Source organism: Haliotis asinina, chromosome 10, assembly GCF_037392515.1.
Source record: "Haliotis asinina isolate JCU_RB_2024 chromosome 10, JCU_Hal_asi_v2, whole genome shotgun sequence".
NCBI classification, from domain to species: Eukaryota; Metazoa; Mollusca; class Gastropoda; order Lepetellida; family Haliotidae; genus Haliotis; species Haliotis asinina.
In genome coordinates, this window is record NC_090289.1 from 56,906,947 (window position 1) to 56,924,510 (window position 17,564).

General features: G+C 40.0%; 1 protein-coding gene across 3 annotated transcripts; it reads left to right on the forward strand.

Moving 5' to 3' along the window:
* The first annotated feature begins 802 nt into the window (after positions 1-802).
* Positions 803-11,167, forward strand: LOC137297874 (glyoxylate/hydroxypyruvate reductase B-like). Of its 3 annotated transcripts, none has more exons than XM_067829844.1 (11): positions 803-1,078; positions 2,941-3,045; positions 3,863-3,988; positions 4,197-4,234; positions 6,668-6,807; positions 7,323-7,396; positions 7,490-7,586; positions 7,751-7,871; positions 9,059-9,126; positions 9,438-9,582; positions 9,905-11,167. In XM_067829844.1, exons 1-11 carry the CDS (start codon positions 1,015-1,017, stop codon positions 9,989-9,991), a joined length of 1,065 nt encoding a protein of 354 aa, XP_067685945.1. In that variant the 5' UTR covers positions 803-1,014; the 3' UTR covers positions 9,992-11,167. The 3 variants fall into 3 exon arrangements, with proteins under 3 accessions (XP_067685945.1, XP_067685946.1, XP_067685947.1); XM_067829845.1 differs by having other exon boundaries at positions 809-981; positions 4,197-4,240; XM_067829846.1 differs by having other exon boundaries at positions 809-981.
* The last annotated feature ends 6,397 nt before the right edge of the window (positions 11,168-17,564 follow it).

A 17,564-nucleotide genomic window follows, 5' to 3' on the forward strand; every position in this document is an offset into this window, starting at 1 on the left:
CACGAGCATCATATCCTCAGCTTCAAGAGGAACCTACATTATTTGCCACAGATGTTCCCGCTAGTATTCATGGAACCATTTAATCGCGTGCCATTGGACATGTGATACATAATTTTAGTGCTAGCTGACATTGAATTCTATACATTTAACAAGTACACCAGCTGAGGAAGTTTCACACAAATCACGTGCCTTGTGAGGCAACCCATGGGTGACTGCCGTGACGAGGATTTCGCATTGTCCATTCGGTCACAGTCTCACAATGAGACGCCGACGATAGCAGGAGTAAATATGCCATCTTGAAATTAACTTTTACTGTGGATCATCTCTATAGAGAAGCAAGTACAGTGAGAGTGCCCCGCCCCACCTTCCCCAAAAAATTATGTACAAAGAAAGTGACCCCTCTCCCCATGTATGCCATGTACAACATCAGTGCCCCATCTACTCCCCTCCCTTCTCTGTGATTTTTAAGCATAAAAGTAACATTACTTGGTGTAAAATGCACACCCTCACCCCTGTTATATGTGTGCTAAACTGATCCCGCCCATCCCCAGAACAAAATGGGTGTCCCGTCCTTAAAATCATTAAGCTGCACGGCGAATTGCTTGTCTCAGAATGCTGGCTCAACTAGTGTCGTCTGCTCAACATATCGAGCACTGTGACATCATCAACTGACTTGTCAACAACTTGTCTTGCTATGTTGCTGTGATGTGTCACGTCTGGACTTTATAGCTCCAAGCAGGTCAGAATCATGTTTCAACAATACTATATCCGTGACGTGTTATCAGTTATCTGATGGTCGCTCATATTCGTACATAGCCGCGACTGTCAGCTGTCACACGTTCCGAGCGTACCACCTCAACACCGTGCCACAAGCGCTTCACACCGTTTAGCAGGCACTTCACACACTAAAGCAGGCGCTAACACAGACACTCCAAGTTCAGGTGTAGGTCACCACGAGGGACAAAGTGACACACGTCAAAGGTTGGTGATCACTTTTAAGGCATTGTTCTACACATGAAACTGCTCACCAGGTGTGTACTGAATACTTACAAGGCAGTGGATGAATCCGTCTTTCCAGGTAAGCACACGTATGTCTGAGCTTTTATAAGGACGGTATGCAGATGACAGGTGTTGGGTGTACTTCCAATCGTTTTATTTATGTCAGTACCTGTCTTGTAGCGATAAAACCCGGATAACGTTCTTGCAACTTTTCATATCAAATGTATCCACACGAGTCGTTTTAGGTAGTAAATCTGATTACTTCTTTTTAAGTAAGAAGGTAACAAAAGACACAACAGTGACAATTCGATTTTCTTCTGGCATGACATCCAAAAAGTGACGATCTTGAGTGACAAATGTTCTAAATCCATAATAGTGCTGAAACATATATCAACTCAAGACATAAACTTAACTCACTCACTCAACACAACTCAAGATGCGTTTCTGCAGCTTTCGGATTTGAAGAAAGCGTGCCACATGTTGTAATATCTCTTTATAATTTCTGTCGACCCGTGAGGATTCGGGATAGAGTAGGTCTTCAGCAACCCATGCTTGCCATAAAAGCTGACTATGTATGTCGTAAAAGGCGACTAACCGGCTCGGGTCGTCAGTCTCGCTGACGTAGTTGACGCATGTGATCGGTTCCCATTTGGGGAGATCACTGGATTGTCTGGTACAGGCTCGAGTATTTACAGACCGCCTCTGTATAGCTGGAATATTGCTGAGTGCGGCACAAAACTAAACTCCTCACCTGACTACTGGCACAGCTGATCATACTTCAGCATTAGACGGTTGTGGATCAGAGAATAGAAACCCTCGTAAAATAGTGACACTTAATGGTCTTTGATGATTGCCCTTCAGCGGTGCAAGTACGGCTAGGGTCGTTAAATACAGTTACCTCTCTTGAGTTTGGCTTGTGTGTGGACAATTACCTCATACGATCCTTTACATCAAAGCAGAGACAATAAATTTCTTGAATCCAGTATATGGTCTCTGATTAAAAGCAAGCTGATGCTGTTGTAGTTGCATCTTACACGAATGTCAATTTGACGTACTTGCAAAATAACCGCACTTCAGAATACTATAGTTCAATGGAAACAGAGCCTATCCTGAAAAAAAGTGAGGCACCTTTCTTGTACGTGCATATTTTGGCACAATGCGCACTTTGGTTGAGTATCTGTTGAAGCATGACAAACACTAGTGTGGTGATAGTCCCTAAGAGCTACATGATGAGACCCATCCGGCAAAGCAAGATCAGTTGAAACAAGCTCTCTTTTTCGACGAGTCGCCGCGGCGTCGTCTGTCGCCATTTTTTTCATAACGATCAAACCTAATAGACCTAAGTAGGTCACGACACATCGCGAGACCCTAGTACTTCCTGTAACAAACAACGTTTTGTACATTTTCGAATGATTTCATGGCTGTCAGTTGACAGGAACCGATAATCCTTTCCAGTCTAATCATCCCCAAATTATCAAGTTGAAACTATTCCAACTGTCAACAGCTCAGACAGCCACGCATGGTTATATATTTGGTCCGGTCTAGTAAAGCCATTTTTGGCGGTGAAGCAATTTGGAACCACAAGTGGTTCTTGAATATGCGTTTGTTACCAGAATCCAGTACCGGAAATAAGCTTATCCCCGTTCCCCATACTGTGTGTGTGATACGTCGGTCACGTATCGCCGTGTACCGGTCACGCATTGGATTGCCAGCAATTTCACTTCATTTAAAGCGAAAATCCATTAGTATGCGTCCTCAAATGTTCATCATATTCACAACACACCTGCGCCATATTGTCAGCAGCCTGTGTAGGTAGGCGATGAGAATGAACAATGATCCAAATAAACAATGATACATTGCATGACGTTGAATGCATGTGCACCATGATATATTTGCTGTAGGTAATATTCCAGACGAAGTGTACCATTGTATCTGCTACAGTTCCAGACGACATGTTCCCGCCAAAGGTTGCCGTGTATAACAACGCCGAAATAGTGGACGTCATTAAACAAGAACTGCCTGATGCTGATATTCAGGTGTTCTCAAGTAAGAGATATTTCACCTATTTTAAATCTCCTACATAAAGTTGTACTCATTTAAGACGCATTGGACTAGTATGGTGAGTACAGTTCGTTTCCTATTTAGTTTGATTGTTGCTCAACACCACACTTAGCAATATTTCAGTTATGTGGAGGCGGTTTGTAAACAATCGAGGCTGGACCAGACAATCTGAGGTCAACAGCATGCGCATCACTCTACACAATATGGATAAGATGTCATGCATCAACCATGTCAGCTAGCCTGACCACCAGATCTCTTCAGTTCCATCTCATGACGAGCATAGGCTTCTCAAGACCGATTCTAACCCTTATCTTTACTGTGTCTCCTCCGTTTTGTAGGCATTTACGAAGTCGGAAAGTATTCGACTGTTTTGATTAATACATATATATTGATTGAACCATTTTTTCCAAGAACGAACTTAAATTCGACACTAAAAAGTATATGTAAATATTTTTATTGTAATGTGCACAAACCATATTAAAGTCATTCGTGAACATTTTAAATGAAAACCTCGAATGATGGTAGTGTGGTATCTGTTCTTCAGTAACCTGGACCAAGTCTCTCAAAGCGATCGTAGAGATACGACAGTCGTAACTCCCATACTTAAACACAGACTTACGACTGTCGTAACTCCCATACTTAAACACAGACTCACGACTGACGTAACTCCCATATGTAAAGACAGCCTTACGACTGTCGTACCTCCAATTCTTATATAATTAAACACAGACCTACGACTGTCGTAGCGCTGCGATCGCTTCGAGGGACGCGGCCGTGGACTCTATGTATGTGCTGGTTGTAGATCCTCCTACGGAAGAGGAGGTGGAGTCGTTCTCTCAGGTCGAGATCATTTTTGGGGCCCCGAGACACCTGACAGATATCATTCCAAGATGTCCCAACCTGAAGTGGATCCAGTCTGTGGCAGCAGGTAATCGACATAATGCCCCAAACGTACCCTGTGTGTTTTGTATTTATAATGCTTCCTACGTACAATTAAGCAATTTAGCTCCAATACGTCTTCAAACGTCATCTCTGGATGACATGTCAAAAACATAATTAAGATATTACCAATAACGTGTCAGTCTGTCTGGTTGTGGCTCTGAAGCATGACACTACGGAATTTTCCGTATTTGCAGGTGTGGACAAGATACTGAAGATTTTATCAAATGAGAAGGTAAAGGTGCGTGTGTGTGTGTGTGTGTGTGTGTGTGTGTTTTCACATATAAAAATCAAATTATGATATATATTGAAACATAATGCGCACGTAAAGTATTGCGTATCACAGTAATTTGTAAACTGTACTGAACAAATATGTATGTTCTACGATTCGTAAGGTCAGTGGTCACAAGCTGGGAACGTACAACACGTTTATACGTTTGCGAAGCTCAGTATTTCAAAACCCTCACAACAGCACTAGCAATTTCTTGAGGGTGGTGTGTTGTTGCACTGGAGAAGATCTGCGTCAACTTCAAGTCACGTGCCTTCGCCATTTCAGCGCTATTTATACACGCTATCAGAATAGAAATAAGAATGGTGACAATATTTTTATGGACATGCAACTTATTTTATTCTGTGACGGCAACGTTTCGTTATCCCTTGCTTCATAGCGTCTATGTCGAAAGGTCACCTTCACAGAGCGAAAGAAGTTGCACATCCATAAAATGTGTCATCTTTCTTCCTCAAATCTGTTAATACGCCTATCAAAGACGAACACAAATGCCCATGTGCAGAACGTCAACACGTCACAACACCAATGCAGAACAGATGGAATCTCCAGTCTACAGCCCGATTTCCAGACCTAGTGACAAATGCCTAGACCATTACAACACCTCAGCGTATGCACGCAATGCATTAACAGCTTACGAGATACGATCACGTCTCCCCACCATACGACCTATCCGCTTTCAAAGGTCGTAGCGAATTCACGTCCGCCAACCCACGGTTGTCTGTCTGATACCTTTGCAGATGATTCGGTGGGAAGGGATGATGGGCGGAATACGTGCACATCAGAGATCCCTGTTAGCTGTCATTCAGGACGGTATGGCTTTAGAGACCAGTGGATCGCACCGTGGACTTTATGCCTCAGGATTGACATTGCAACAGGGTGTGGTCTGTCCTCAAAGTCCTCTAAGTCTGTTGTGTCTTTTCGTCGATAGTACAGCTGTTCAAACAGACGTATCCCAAAAAGAACCACTGCATGTACCATACCCCCAAAATGACGTTTGAAATTGTGTCTGTCTGGAAATAAAAATCCAGATTACTTTCAGAAACTGACATTCCTTAAGTTTCGAAGGAGTTTCAAGGTCAAATCACTAAGTCACGTCTTGACTCTGCGACACTGAACATCGCCATTGAAAGAATCCAAGCTGGGGATTACCAATCTTCTCTTGTCAGGTGTCTGAATGTTAGTTTCAACAAGAAATCGTGGCTTGCTGCTCGTTGCAACCAAACAGTAAACCAAATGGCCGTCACCGTACAGGCAGAGCTCGACTTACCACCGTAGCCCGAGATCGGTACATCCGGGTACTACAGTTGCGTGATCGTACTGCTATAGGTGAGAACACAACAGCCGGTGTACCTGGACTTTATCGGATATCAGGTCAAACTGTACGGAACAGGCTGAAAGAGACTGGTATGTTAACCAGGAAACGCGACGTCGGGGTCGAGCTACGTCGTCACCACCTCGCTCACACCGTTATCTCAAGGTGTCCACTTGGTTGTAGAGGCATTACCTTCTTCTAAACTGGTATAAGTTCCATGCACAGAAGTGTATTTGTGTATGAGTTATACATGTTTGAAAGCACAACATTTTCGCAACAGATTCACCGTCTACGTATTTTTTTCCTTTTTTTTTTTCTTTTTTTTTTTTCGTTCTTTTTCTTTGGGGGTTTTTTTGGTTGTTTGTTTGCTGTTGTTGTTTTTTTGTTTGTTTGTTTTGTTTTTGTCTTTCTTTTTTTGCTTGTTTGTTGGGGGGTTTTTTTGCGGGCGGGGGGGGGGGGGGGGTGCAATTTGTACAACCCAGAGGTTGGTCTAAAAAGTGGAACAAATTCTTACAGATTAATTAATCCATACAAAATTGGTACAGTTAGAGTATTTCTTGTCCAAAGGAATTTACTATCAACCCGTGAAACCGCTCCCTTCTAAAGGGATTGCACTTCTAGAGGCATCGCTGATATTTACCCACCCATCTAACATATTTTCCCAAGAAAACAAAGTTCACGAAAATATTACCTTATTGCCATCATGATGATACAATACACTTCCAAAAGATGCTAGGAGTGAGTGGGCATGATTTTATGCCGCTTCATTATTCCCGCAACACCATGACGGGGACACCAGAAATGGGCGTCCCGCATTGTATCCATGTGGCCAATCGAACCTAGGCCTTCGGCCTCACGCGCAAAATCTTGAACCTCTGGGCTAACCCCCACCCATTCAGAGAACATAGGTCAAAGTAGGTCCATCTTCAGTTTTACTGTTTCTGTGAAGTTTATTCGGTTTTAAGCTGCGTCGAGGACGAGGACAGTGCCTATAAAACTCATCTACGTAATTTCAATGGTATGTGTACCCACACGGATTCATTAATAAGAGTGTTTGAATCATTTAGGTGAACGAAAAGATTATTGTCACTCGCAACGGAGAGACATTCGCTAAGCCACTGGCCGAGCACATCATCTGCCAGATCCTGACCACAAACAAAGGTCACTACAAATGGTATGACCAGCAGAAGAGGGCGGTGTATGAGAGGTATGTTCCTAACAACTGACAACAGTTCCAGTATCTTGCCACAGTCCTGTCTACCGGTTGGCACCCTGAACTGCATCTTGCTTTCGTTCTGTATGTTTCTGGGGCATTCAAAATGTGCAACCACTATAATCTCAATACATCTCGCACATATGTGACAAACCTGATGTTTATTTCACATCTGTATAATGTACCTTTAGCAATATCCCAGCAACATCCCAGCAATATTCCAGCAATATAACGACCATGTACAGGAAAATGGGCTTAGCACAATATACAAATGGGTGACATCAAACCCCAGCGGACGCTTTAATTTCTGAATAACTCAACCACCTCATAAAATATAACATGATGTAGACAGGGAGATTTTTTTAAGAAATGATTGAAACGGAAAGTCCAGTTAGCATTACACACATGAACATGAACATATAAGCTTACTGCACATGAAAACAGTGGCACATGGTGTATTTGGTTCGACATGCCTGCAAAACTAATGCTCGTTTCACATTGCCATTCAGGGAAAGCATTAATTCCAAGCCTCTGTCCCTGACATCAGTTGGGATACTAGGTCTGGGCTATATTGGACGTGAAGGTTGGTATGTGTTAATCATATTGGCACTAGTATAATCATCCTTGGTGTGTACACCAATATCAAACATTGTTCCATTCTGTATGTTTATGTCAGCTGCCAGAACGTGCAAGTTCTTTGGGATGAAGGTGTGGGGCATGACCCGGACTGAAGTACCGGAAGATCAGAAGTCCCCGTATGTTGACGAATACAGGTATATATCTAGATATCACGTTTGGCAGTGTGGACTGACTGTTGTTTTCATGTTTAGCATACTATAAACACTAAGCCAGACATACTTTTATGGCATCCATATATTCTTGTTATATATTAAATAATAACGAAATAATTACGAAATAATTTGGTTTTCTTTCACAGGACAGTGAGTTCATTACATGAAATCCTATCTGAATGTGAATATATTGTCAACATACTACCGTCGACTGAACACACACGAGGCTTGTTGTCGGGAGATGCATTCTCTTACTGCAAAAACAAGGTACAGATGCAAAAATGGACTTCTTAATAATACATATTTTGTGACCTTCTTTTCGCGTTCAACTGTTTGTCTTTAGGCCTTGAATTTTGGTCATCCATTTGTCGTTTTGAATTTATTAACTGACGTGACACTCATCAAATTAAGTACATGTAATTCGTTGTGTATGGAGTACTGTCATAGGTGGTACATATGCTAAATCCGAACCTTGGTGAAAATTGTGAGAGCTGGCTATGAAAACTAAACTGGCATGCAGGCTGTGGAGAGTGGTTCATCAAGAGTGTGTCACAACTCACAAATCACATCTCGTGCACGAGCGTGTCATGGATAGACTAGTTCGTTGTATCAGTTGCACTAGTCCAGAACTATTGGACAAACCGTAAGCGGTCTGAAGACGAAAGTGCAATAGACGGGAATCTTGCAGATCATCCAAGGCTAGAGTGGCATACAAATGGGATCGCGTCATCTCCAGAGCAGATTAGTGACTGTATGCTTTACTAAAACCGAGTTACTGAATTTAGTTTTCCCCTGCTTTTAGCACTATTCGAGCAATATCACGGCTGGGGACACATGAAATGAGCTTCACACGTTGTACCCATGTGGGGAAATGAAACCGGGTCTTCTACGGGACGCGTGAACGCTTTAACCACTAAGCAACCCCATTGCCCCCTTTAACAGAAAACTGATCAGAGTGAGTGTGTCGGCATCGACTATCGTGAACAAGTGTGCACCATTGTGTTCAGAGTTAGACAACTGTACATAGGAAATACACAGTTTCAACGAGTGCAACATTTACAATGGGTCCACAAACGTAGCAGATTCCTCCAATGACAGTATCAGAATTGTCTTCAATGGCGAGACACTCTTCACATGGTTCTTTCCAGGCAGGAAATAGGAGTAAGTTGTGTTCGTGAGGCAGGCCGATTCGGCTGGGAAAGCGTGTTAGCTTTATCGAGAAATAGTTCCAACGGTCTATCTAAACAGAAACCATAATGCCATATTGGGTCTTGGTGTTGGTCTTAGTACTGCCGCCCTTCATGCAACTTCAAATACGCTTCATACTCAGCTGTGTCAGTTGGGTTAAGTATGTATGAGCGCGAACCGCTAGTGTTAACTATTGTTCAATATATACTGGCTCATGTACTCGTGGTAGTCTGCTCACCTGATGCCAGACCATTCTACTCTTGTAGAAGACCACCTTCATCAATGTTGGCCGGGGTGATGTGACGGATGAAGAGAGCATCCTGAAAGCACTCAGGTGAGAACCTTGATGTGTCTTTCATGTGGGATACAGTCAAAACGTCAAATAGTTCTGACCTGAAAAAATGAAAACGTGTCTTATCATATACTAGTATATCTAGCTATGTACACTTGTAGCCATATCTGCTACACCCACGATTTAACCTTGTGAAGCTCGGGAATCGCAAACACGCGTGAGTACGACACCGTTCTATGTATTTAACGTATCCAATGATACAATTAAACATCAACGGTCCCTCCTTTGTCTATATTCGCTTAGCCATGTCAGAAAGTCCTTACCGTTATTCTGGTGACTCTACCCATCCCTAGGAACAAGTGGTTACAGTACGCTGCACTGGATGTCCACAACCCCGAGCCGCTGCCTGCCAGTAGTCCCCTGTGGAGCGAGCCAGGGGTCATAATCACACCCCATATCTCCGGTGGCATCATTCTGTACCCTGGGTACCTCCGTGACGTATGTTATCCTTTAGCAGTATATTCATCACATTTGATACAGTACATTTCTGTAGACACACAGGAACACAAACAATGTTGAGCGACCAACTGTCCCTGACATTCTTGCTTGTATGGTGCATACTTTACCTCGAATTCAAGCTTTCTTTCCATATTAAACTATTAATGCACTATACTCTAAGTGTTACAGTGTGATATTATTGATAATGTGCTATTCATAAAGTTTAAAGTATTTAGAAAGTCTGAGAGTGACGTTTATCGCCTATGTTCACTGGCAGCATATGTTGATTAAGTCATCTGGGTGTGTCGTTGTCATGTTGCAGAGAGCCGAGCTGTTCGTGAAGCAATATCGACGTTATATTAACAACGAACCTTTGGAATACGTGGTTGATTTTGAAAGAGGTTATTGACATCAGAGTGTTGGACGACACTTACAGGACACGAGGAAACAACAAAGCCATGTCATCCGGTTATTGTACTCCTGCATCTGTGGAGTGTATGATAACAACTGTATGATAACAACTGTATGATAACAACTGTATGATAACAAATGCCTGCAGTGAAAAGCGGAGAACTGGCAACACCAAGACAGTGTCCATCATGTCAGATGATGTAAATATACCGGTATATGTGCCAGTAACGTCCCCAATATATCATAAGTACACGACTGCACAATATTCTAGACGCATATGTATCGCAATCAGCCACAAGCATTTTCCCCATGGAGAGTATGGACAGTTATACTTGATGTATTACACACTCAGAACAGCAAACGTGTTAAGACAGGGGACATAGTGTATGGCATGTATATAAAGTCTTTTCAATGTAGTTTCAAGGTATCACAGTGGATAACAATGCAGGGAATACGGGTGATCTACCTAATTCAACGTTCAGAGTTGACCCTCACACACCCACTGGCACACAATACAACTATAAGTTACATGTCCAGCCAGTGCTTTCTATGTCGGAACTAGTTACATGTCTGTTTTATCATCGTTTCTTACACAAGATACAGCAGTACAATAAAAACTGTATCCTTGAACTGCATTTACAAGTCATGCAAATTTGTTGTCATATTACCACATATGAGATGTTGGTTTCCGTTGATTATTAGCATTATTATTGAAGAAACAAAAGCCAATGAAAAGTCAAATATATCATTGGAGAAGGATGTCTCACGCCACAGTTGCATTTTGACATGCAGTCTTATCTTTTTTGACTGCGTCTAAGGGGTTTTCTAAAAAAACACTATGAATCCCAATTGTAGTTACGGATTTCATTTAGTCAATTTTTTTCAAAAAATGAAATGCGTTAAAACGGGATATTTCATATCAAACGTTTTCGTGCATATAAATGAGTCTTTGCCATGGTATTGTCCAAGTCGGGATACAATATTTGTTTCAAACTGTATCTGGCGTTGGTACAGAGTTTACCATGGGGTAACAGATTCGGTTCATCCGTGTGTCCTTGTACGGATGTGATTAATTAGTGGAAACATTCACCGAACTTCAAGAAGATTTTACAGAAATGGCTTTGTGTTTATATCATTTACAATTTTTATGTAAATAAAATATACCTACCTTGGATGTTGATGGTATGTGGCTTTTGGGGAGCAAACACTATGACAAATAGTATTTTTTCTATCTCAAAATAAGTCCATGATATAAAATGATATAAAACATTGAAAAACAGATAACTGAAGTGTACAAAACAGTAAATGATGAAAATTAAAATTGAAAAAAAATATGACATGACGTTTGAGCTTGGATTTCTGCCACTCCAGCACACAGAAAACGAGAAAATTGGAGTTTTCCCCCTTTGTTTTCAAATGATTGAAATAGCTGTATGGGAAGAAAAGTGTCTATCTTTCATTATACTCCAACTAGAAGAGGTAATAGTTAGCTTAATATATATAGGATTAAAATGACAGCTAGTTACTAAATTAAAAGAGATGATGATGAGAACTGATATGATTCAGCTCCCATAATCAGCAAACAGAGCTGCGGTTGTGTAACACTACACGCACAAAGGATATTCTGTATCAAGATTTATCGGAACGTACAAAAACCAGAACAAACAATAGGGAAAATATGATAGCATTATATTTTCCTTGCTGTCGTTTTAAAAACAATTTCCAAAGGACAAGGTATGATAAGGGTGGTTTTTGGCCCACTAACTGTATTGGCTGAAACCATGTTATTTGTTTAGAGACAAGTTAGCTTTGCATAAATATGCTAGATTTTATATCATCTGAGGTGTAATTTCACTGCAGAGGGGCCCAAATGGGTTTTATCAGTTCCCATGAAAAATAACAAGGAGACTGAAATATCAATGTGCCATAATGACTTATTTACAACTGTCATTTTATTTACATACAAATTACAGTAGTTTTACGACAGGTAGTCATATTGAAAAACATGTGAATGTCAATCATAATGTTTTAACCTCAAGGGGCCCAATTAGGGTTGCAAACCATTGCTAATTCAATTACTTGCCAATTGTGTCCCCCCAAACTTAGTTATTCTTTGCAAATGTAATCCATGGGTCCATTGTACAACATGTAAGCATGATAACAATCATGTTGTACTAAGAATCATAGGGACCTGTTTTCGGTAAAGCTACATTTTGGGCACAGCCTCATTTTAACTAGTAAGTGTTACAGGTCAGCATTTACAACCAGTTTTAGCAAATATACAGTTAACATCTCAATCATCAAATGCTATTACAATAACCAATCATGTTGCACTAAAAATCACACTGGGTCTTGACCTCAAAGGGGCCCATTTCGGGGGAAATTTCTTTGGCATCACAGGTTCATATTAACACCATGCAAGTGTTAAAGTCAGTATTCAAAACACTTCACAGAGTAATTATTCACTACTTATTCACTTACATTGTTACGGTTAAGAATTTATCGTGACAACAATTTAAGAAATTCCCTGTGTACCAGCAAAACAGAACAAAGACAAGTCGTTTACGTTCAAATTCTGTATTAATATGCAACGAGAGCAATATAACAATGCTGATTACAAATACATTTCCAGAGAGACAAAATCTAAGTCAATGAGTCACAAAAATATAATATATGAAACTCACCAAAGAAGTCTCAGTACGAGAGGTAATCAACTATGCAGAATGTCAACACAGCGATCGGTGTGACAGCAGATAATGTAAGTCAGGCATTGACGGGTTTTGATGATCAAGTGTGGCAGAGATGTAACTCCAGCAAATATGAATGAATGTGAGTGTCGCCCCCAACACGGGAACCAGCCTTTATATATATCTACTAAGTCATTTCCCGAAAGTTCTGGCACAAACGAACATCGTCAACACTGTAGAATGCCCTCGACTAAGTTTCCCGGAAGTAGACACATCGAAAACTAGGAGCCGATAAATTCCGGAAAACAAGAATTATAAAAGTGTTGACCATTTATTAAAACGAAATGTGACCCATCACACATAATATTCAAAACACTAAATGTTGTGACACAATAATAATTATTACTTAATTAATAACAAAATATACAGAAAATACACACTCGTAACAATCTCCCCCTTTTGGAAAAGAAAATTTTGCAGAAACTTTCTGTCACAATCATAGCAATAATAACATAATAACATGACATGTAATAATATGAGTAATATGCAAACTTCTTGCAAAATTACAATGACAAAATGCAGTTATATACATACAGCATCATCAAGTCATCATACATTTATACCCTGTAAAGTGCATCAGCACAAACATTGTCTTTGCCTTTAATGTGTTTCATCACAAGATTGAACCCTTGCAAGGTCAAACTCCACCTCTTAAGTCTCTGATTCTTGTTCTTCATTTTGTGAAGAAAAATCAAGGGATTTTGATCAGTAAAAACTTCAATTGGCAAAGTGGTGGTACCAAGGTACACTTCAAAATGTTGTAAAGCTAACAAAAGACCTAATGTCTCTTTCTTAATGGTAGAATAATTTCTTTGGTGCTTGTCAACTTTCTTTGAAAAATAACAAACTGGATGTTCAATCCCTGAATCATCCTCTTGAATGAGGACAGCACCTGCACCAACATCACTTGCATAAATTTGCAACTTAAATGCCTTCTCAAACTTTGGTGCCTGCAATACTGGAGAATTCATGAGTATGGCTTTGACTTTTTCAAATGCAGCCTGACAACTTCTATTCCACTGAAATTTTACCTTTTTCCCCAAGAGGTTGGTAAGTGGAAATAGAACATCTGAGAAGTTTTGACAAAACTTTCTGTCATAGCCAGCCATACCCAAGAATCTCATGAGTTCCCTCTTAGTTTGAGGTACCGGAAAATGTACAATTGTTTCAACTTTAGCATGAACTGGTTGTACCTGACCGTGCCCTACAACATGCCCTAAAAATTCCACTTGTGCCTTCCCGAATTCACACTTGTCAAGATTCATGGTTAACTTTGCCCCAGACAGTCTTTCGAAGAATGGACGAGTCCTTTTCAGATGGTCATCCCACGCCATGTGGTAATCAATGACACCATCCATGTAAGCCTCAACACGATCAACGCCTGATGTGACACTGTTGATGAATCTCTGGAACATCGCTGGAGCAACCACGGCATCACCTTGTATTGATACAGTCCATCTGGTGTAGCAAATGCGGATATTTTCTTTGCACGGTCTGTGAGTGGATCTGTCAGAAGCCCTTCAGTAAGTCAAACTTACTTATATACTTGGTTTGACCAATGAAATCAATGCAATCGTCCACTCTCAGAATAGGATACGAATCAGTTCGTGAGAGTGCATTGACAGCTTTCATGTCAGCACAGCAGTGCCAACCATATCCACTCTTCAGCACACGAACACATGGTGAACTCCACGGACTGTCACTGGGTTCAATAATGTCATTGTCAAGTATGTATTTCACCTCCAGCTGTAGAATTTCACGTTTCACTGGATTTATCCGATAAGGGTGTTGCTTTACAGGCACAGCATCACCTACATCTATATCATGACTAACAACATCAGTTCGACCAGGCACATCAGGAAATAAGTGAGAGAACTCATGAAATTAATCTGACATTTGAACGTACTGCTCAGGGGATAAATGTGATAGTTTCTCATCAAGGTGAGCTAACACATAAGAATTTTTCAACTTTGGTGAAACATTATCACTAAGATCAAACTTCATCTTGCTAACACAATCATCAATGTTGTCAACATTTTCACAATTGTCTTTAGTACAATCAGAAACTGGGGAGAGTGTGGCAATACACTTGACATGTTTAGTTTCTAGCCTGTCATGATATTTCTTGATCATCTTCACATAACACAATCTCTTTTGTTTACGACGACCAGGCGTCAGGACAACATAGTCTGTGTCGCTAACCGTTTTGTCAACAGCTTATGGATCTTGATATCTTGCTCTCAGTGGCTGACCAGGAAAGGGAAGCAAAACTAACACTTTCTCACCACAAGTGAAATTTCTCTCTTTTGACTTTTTGTCATAGTTTAGCTTCATTTTTTTTTCATGCGAAACTTTCAAGTTTCTTCTGGCCAACTCACTTGCTTTTGATAGTCTTTCCCTAAATGTAGACACATAGTCTAAGAGATTGATCTCAGGTGTGTCATTGAGCCATTGTTCTTTTAAGTGTTTTAGTGGCCCACGCACACTGTGACCAAACACAAGTTCAAAGGGGCTATACCCTAAACTTTCCTGAACTGACTCTCTGACAGGAAACAACAACAAATGCACACCCTCATGCCTATCATTCTCTGTCTCAAAACAATAAGTCTTGATCATATTCTTGACAGTTTGATGAAACCTCTCTAAAGCTCCGTGTAGCTCTGGATGATAAGCACCAGACTTAACTTGCTTAACACCGAACTGGTACATACCTAGTTGAAACATCTTAGACATAAAATTTGAGTCCTGATCAGACTGAACAACATCTGGCAAACCAACTAAGGTGAAAAACTTAATCAAAGCCTTGACAATCACAGGCGCAACAATCCTACAAGGTGGAATTGCTTCAGGAAATCTGGTAGAAGCACACATAATTGTGAGTAAATACTGATTACCAGACTTAGTCTTAGGTACTGGACCAACACAATCAACAACAACTCTACTGAAAGGTTCCTTGAAAGTCGGTATAGGTTTCAAGGGAGCAGAAGGAATTTTCAGATTTGGTTTTCCAACAATTTGGCATGCATGACATGTCTCAAACTGGGCCAAAAAGAAATGTGCCAATGTTTATCACAAGTTTTGTTTACACCCAAATGACTTGCCATAGAACTTTCATGTACCAATGAAAGTACATGTTTTTGTTTGTGACAAATTTGTTTTCGTAGCAATTATTTTGAAAACGTTAAAAGCATAAGATGGCTACGTCGTGTTATATTTCCTATAAACTTTGCCATGGCCACCTCACTTTCCCTCAAAGCACTCGACGAAAGAATTCGCGACTTGGAGAAGAAAAGTGAATGGATGCGAGAAACTCGGAGTACCTCGGTCGTGTCAGGTAAGACCCACGATTTTTGTTGTCAAATAACGTTTAAAGAATTATTACGTTAAGGACAGAAATCCAGATAGATTATCAAACTTATCTCGCGAATGTTTTTTTTCGCTCGTGTTATTTTCAAAGCTTATGATAAAATTTATGATCCATTTCAATAGATCTACATGGTTAAGAATACGGAAAGCCAGTATTTGTAACTAAATGTCTCAGTACTATTCACAAGTATTTATCTTAAGCTTAAAGGGCAGACTTTTTAACTTTGCAACTCGGCAAACACTTGAACACAAGGGGGATGAATTACGATTTGAATCACAGAGATCCATATGTAATGGTAATGAACACCCATGGGTGTAGAAGACATATTTCAGGAATTCAGAATATTTTAAAGAATGATAAAAAATATGGGCTTTTACAATGACAAGTTTTCCTTGTACATTATTCCATTCAATTTTGGATCATGGATGAAATGAAACTGTTCATCCCCAAATTCGCTGAGAGATCAGATGTATATCTCAACTATTTGAGGCAAACACTACATTCATATCAGAAACCGTTAGCTTTGCGTAGGATACCAAATTGTTTGTATTTTTTTCAGTAATGTAATACATATGTGTTGAACATAATTATATAACATATCTGTTATATTTAATGTATTTGACTTAATCTTTTAGGCTGTTTTGAAACAAATCTTGCCACGACTGGAAAAGATCACCCTTGCCTATTCTAGTGTTTATGATACTAGGTAACACAGACATTTCATTTTGAATATTTCGTTAATCCACTTCCCTACATACATTTTCACAAAATGAAAAATACAATAGTAACATTTGCAAATAGCCGATAAACTAAATCAGCTCAACTTTACACCTGTGTGAAATTGCAACCGAACTGACCCCTTGATTTTACAATGCGTAATTGCTGCAAGGTTATGTCATACAATGTAACTAAACTTCATTTATCAGGATCTTTATGTCAGGCTGTACATTTACCGGTTGTGTAACTTTGGCAAACAGGATGTACATACCACCGCACGAAATAACATTAAGGATGGTTGGTCTGTTTGGAAGTAATTTAACTACAAAATGGTAAACATTAAGAACAATGTATGTATTCAGAGTGATATTGTAGTTTGCTTGGATGTATACTTTCCACTGACGATCTTTTCTTTTAATTAGACGTTGTGTTGAATCAACGTATGAAGTGCAAGGAAAATGCCATTTGTTTTTATTTCAGTAAAGCCGATGACGAGGACTCTATGAATATAGTAGTCAAACAAGCAAGGAGACCACGGATGGTCAGTAGGAACATGTGAAGGTAATGTTTACTCACCTGCCTGTCATTAGGAATAGTTAATGATTTAATAAATAGTGTAAGTATAGGCAGATTTAGACGTAACCAAGTCAGCATGGATTATATGAATAATTTTGCTTAACAAATGAACTAAAAGGTGTGGAATATGTTGTATACTACTTTAATCATTTATTTAACACATT

Bases quoted from the DNA above. Each gene is read 5' to 3' on its own strand.
- LOC137297874 (XM_067829844.1), top strand. From the start codon at position 1,015: ATGAAACTGCTCACCAGGTGTGTACTGAATACTTACAAGGCAGTGGAT. The intron at 1,079-2,940 runs GTAAGCACACGT...TATCTGCTACAG, and splicing joins GGATGAATCCGTCTTTCCAG to TTCCAGACGACATGTTCCCG. The intron at 3,989-4,196 runs GTAATCGACATA...CCGTATTTGCAG, and splicing joins GATCCAGTCTGTGGCAGCAG to GTGTGGACAAGATACTGAAG.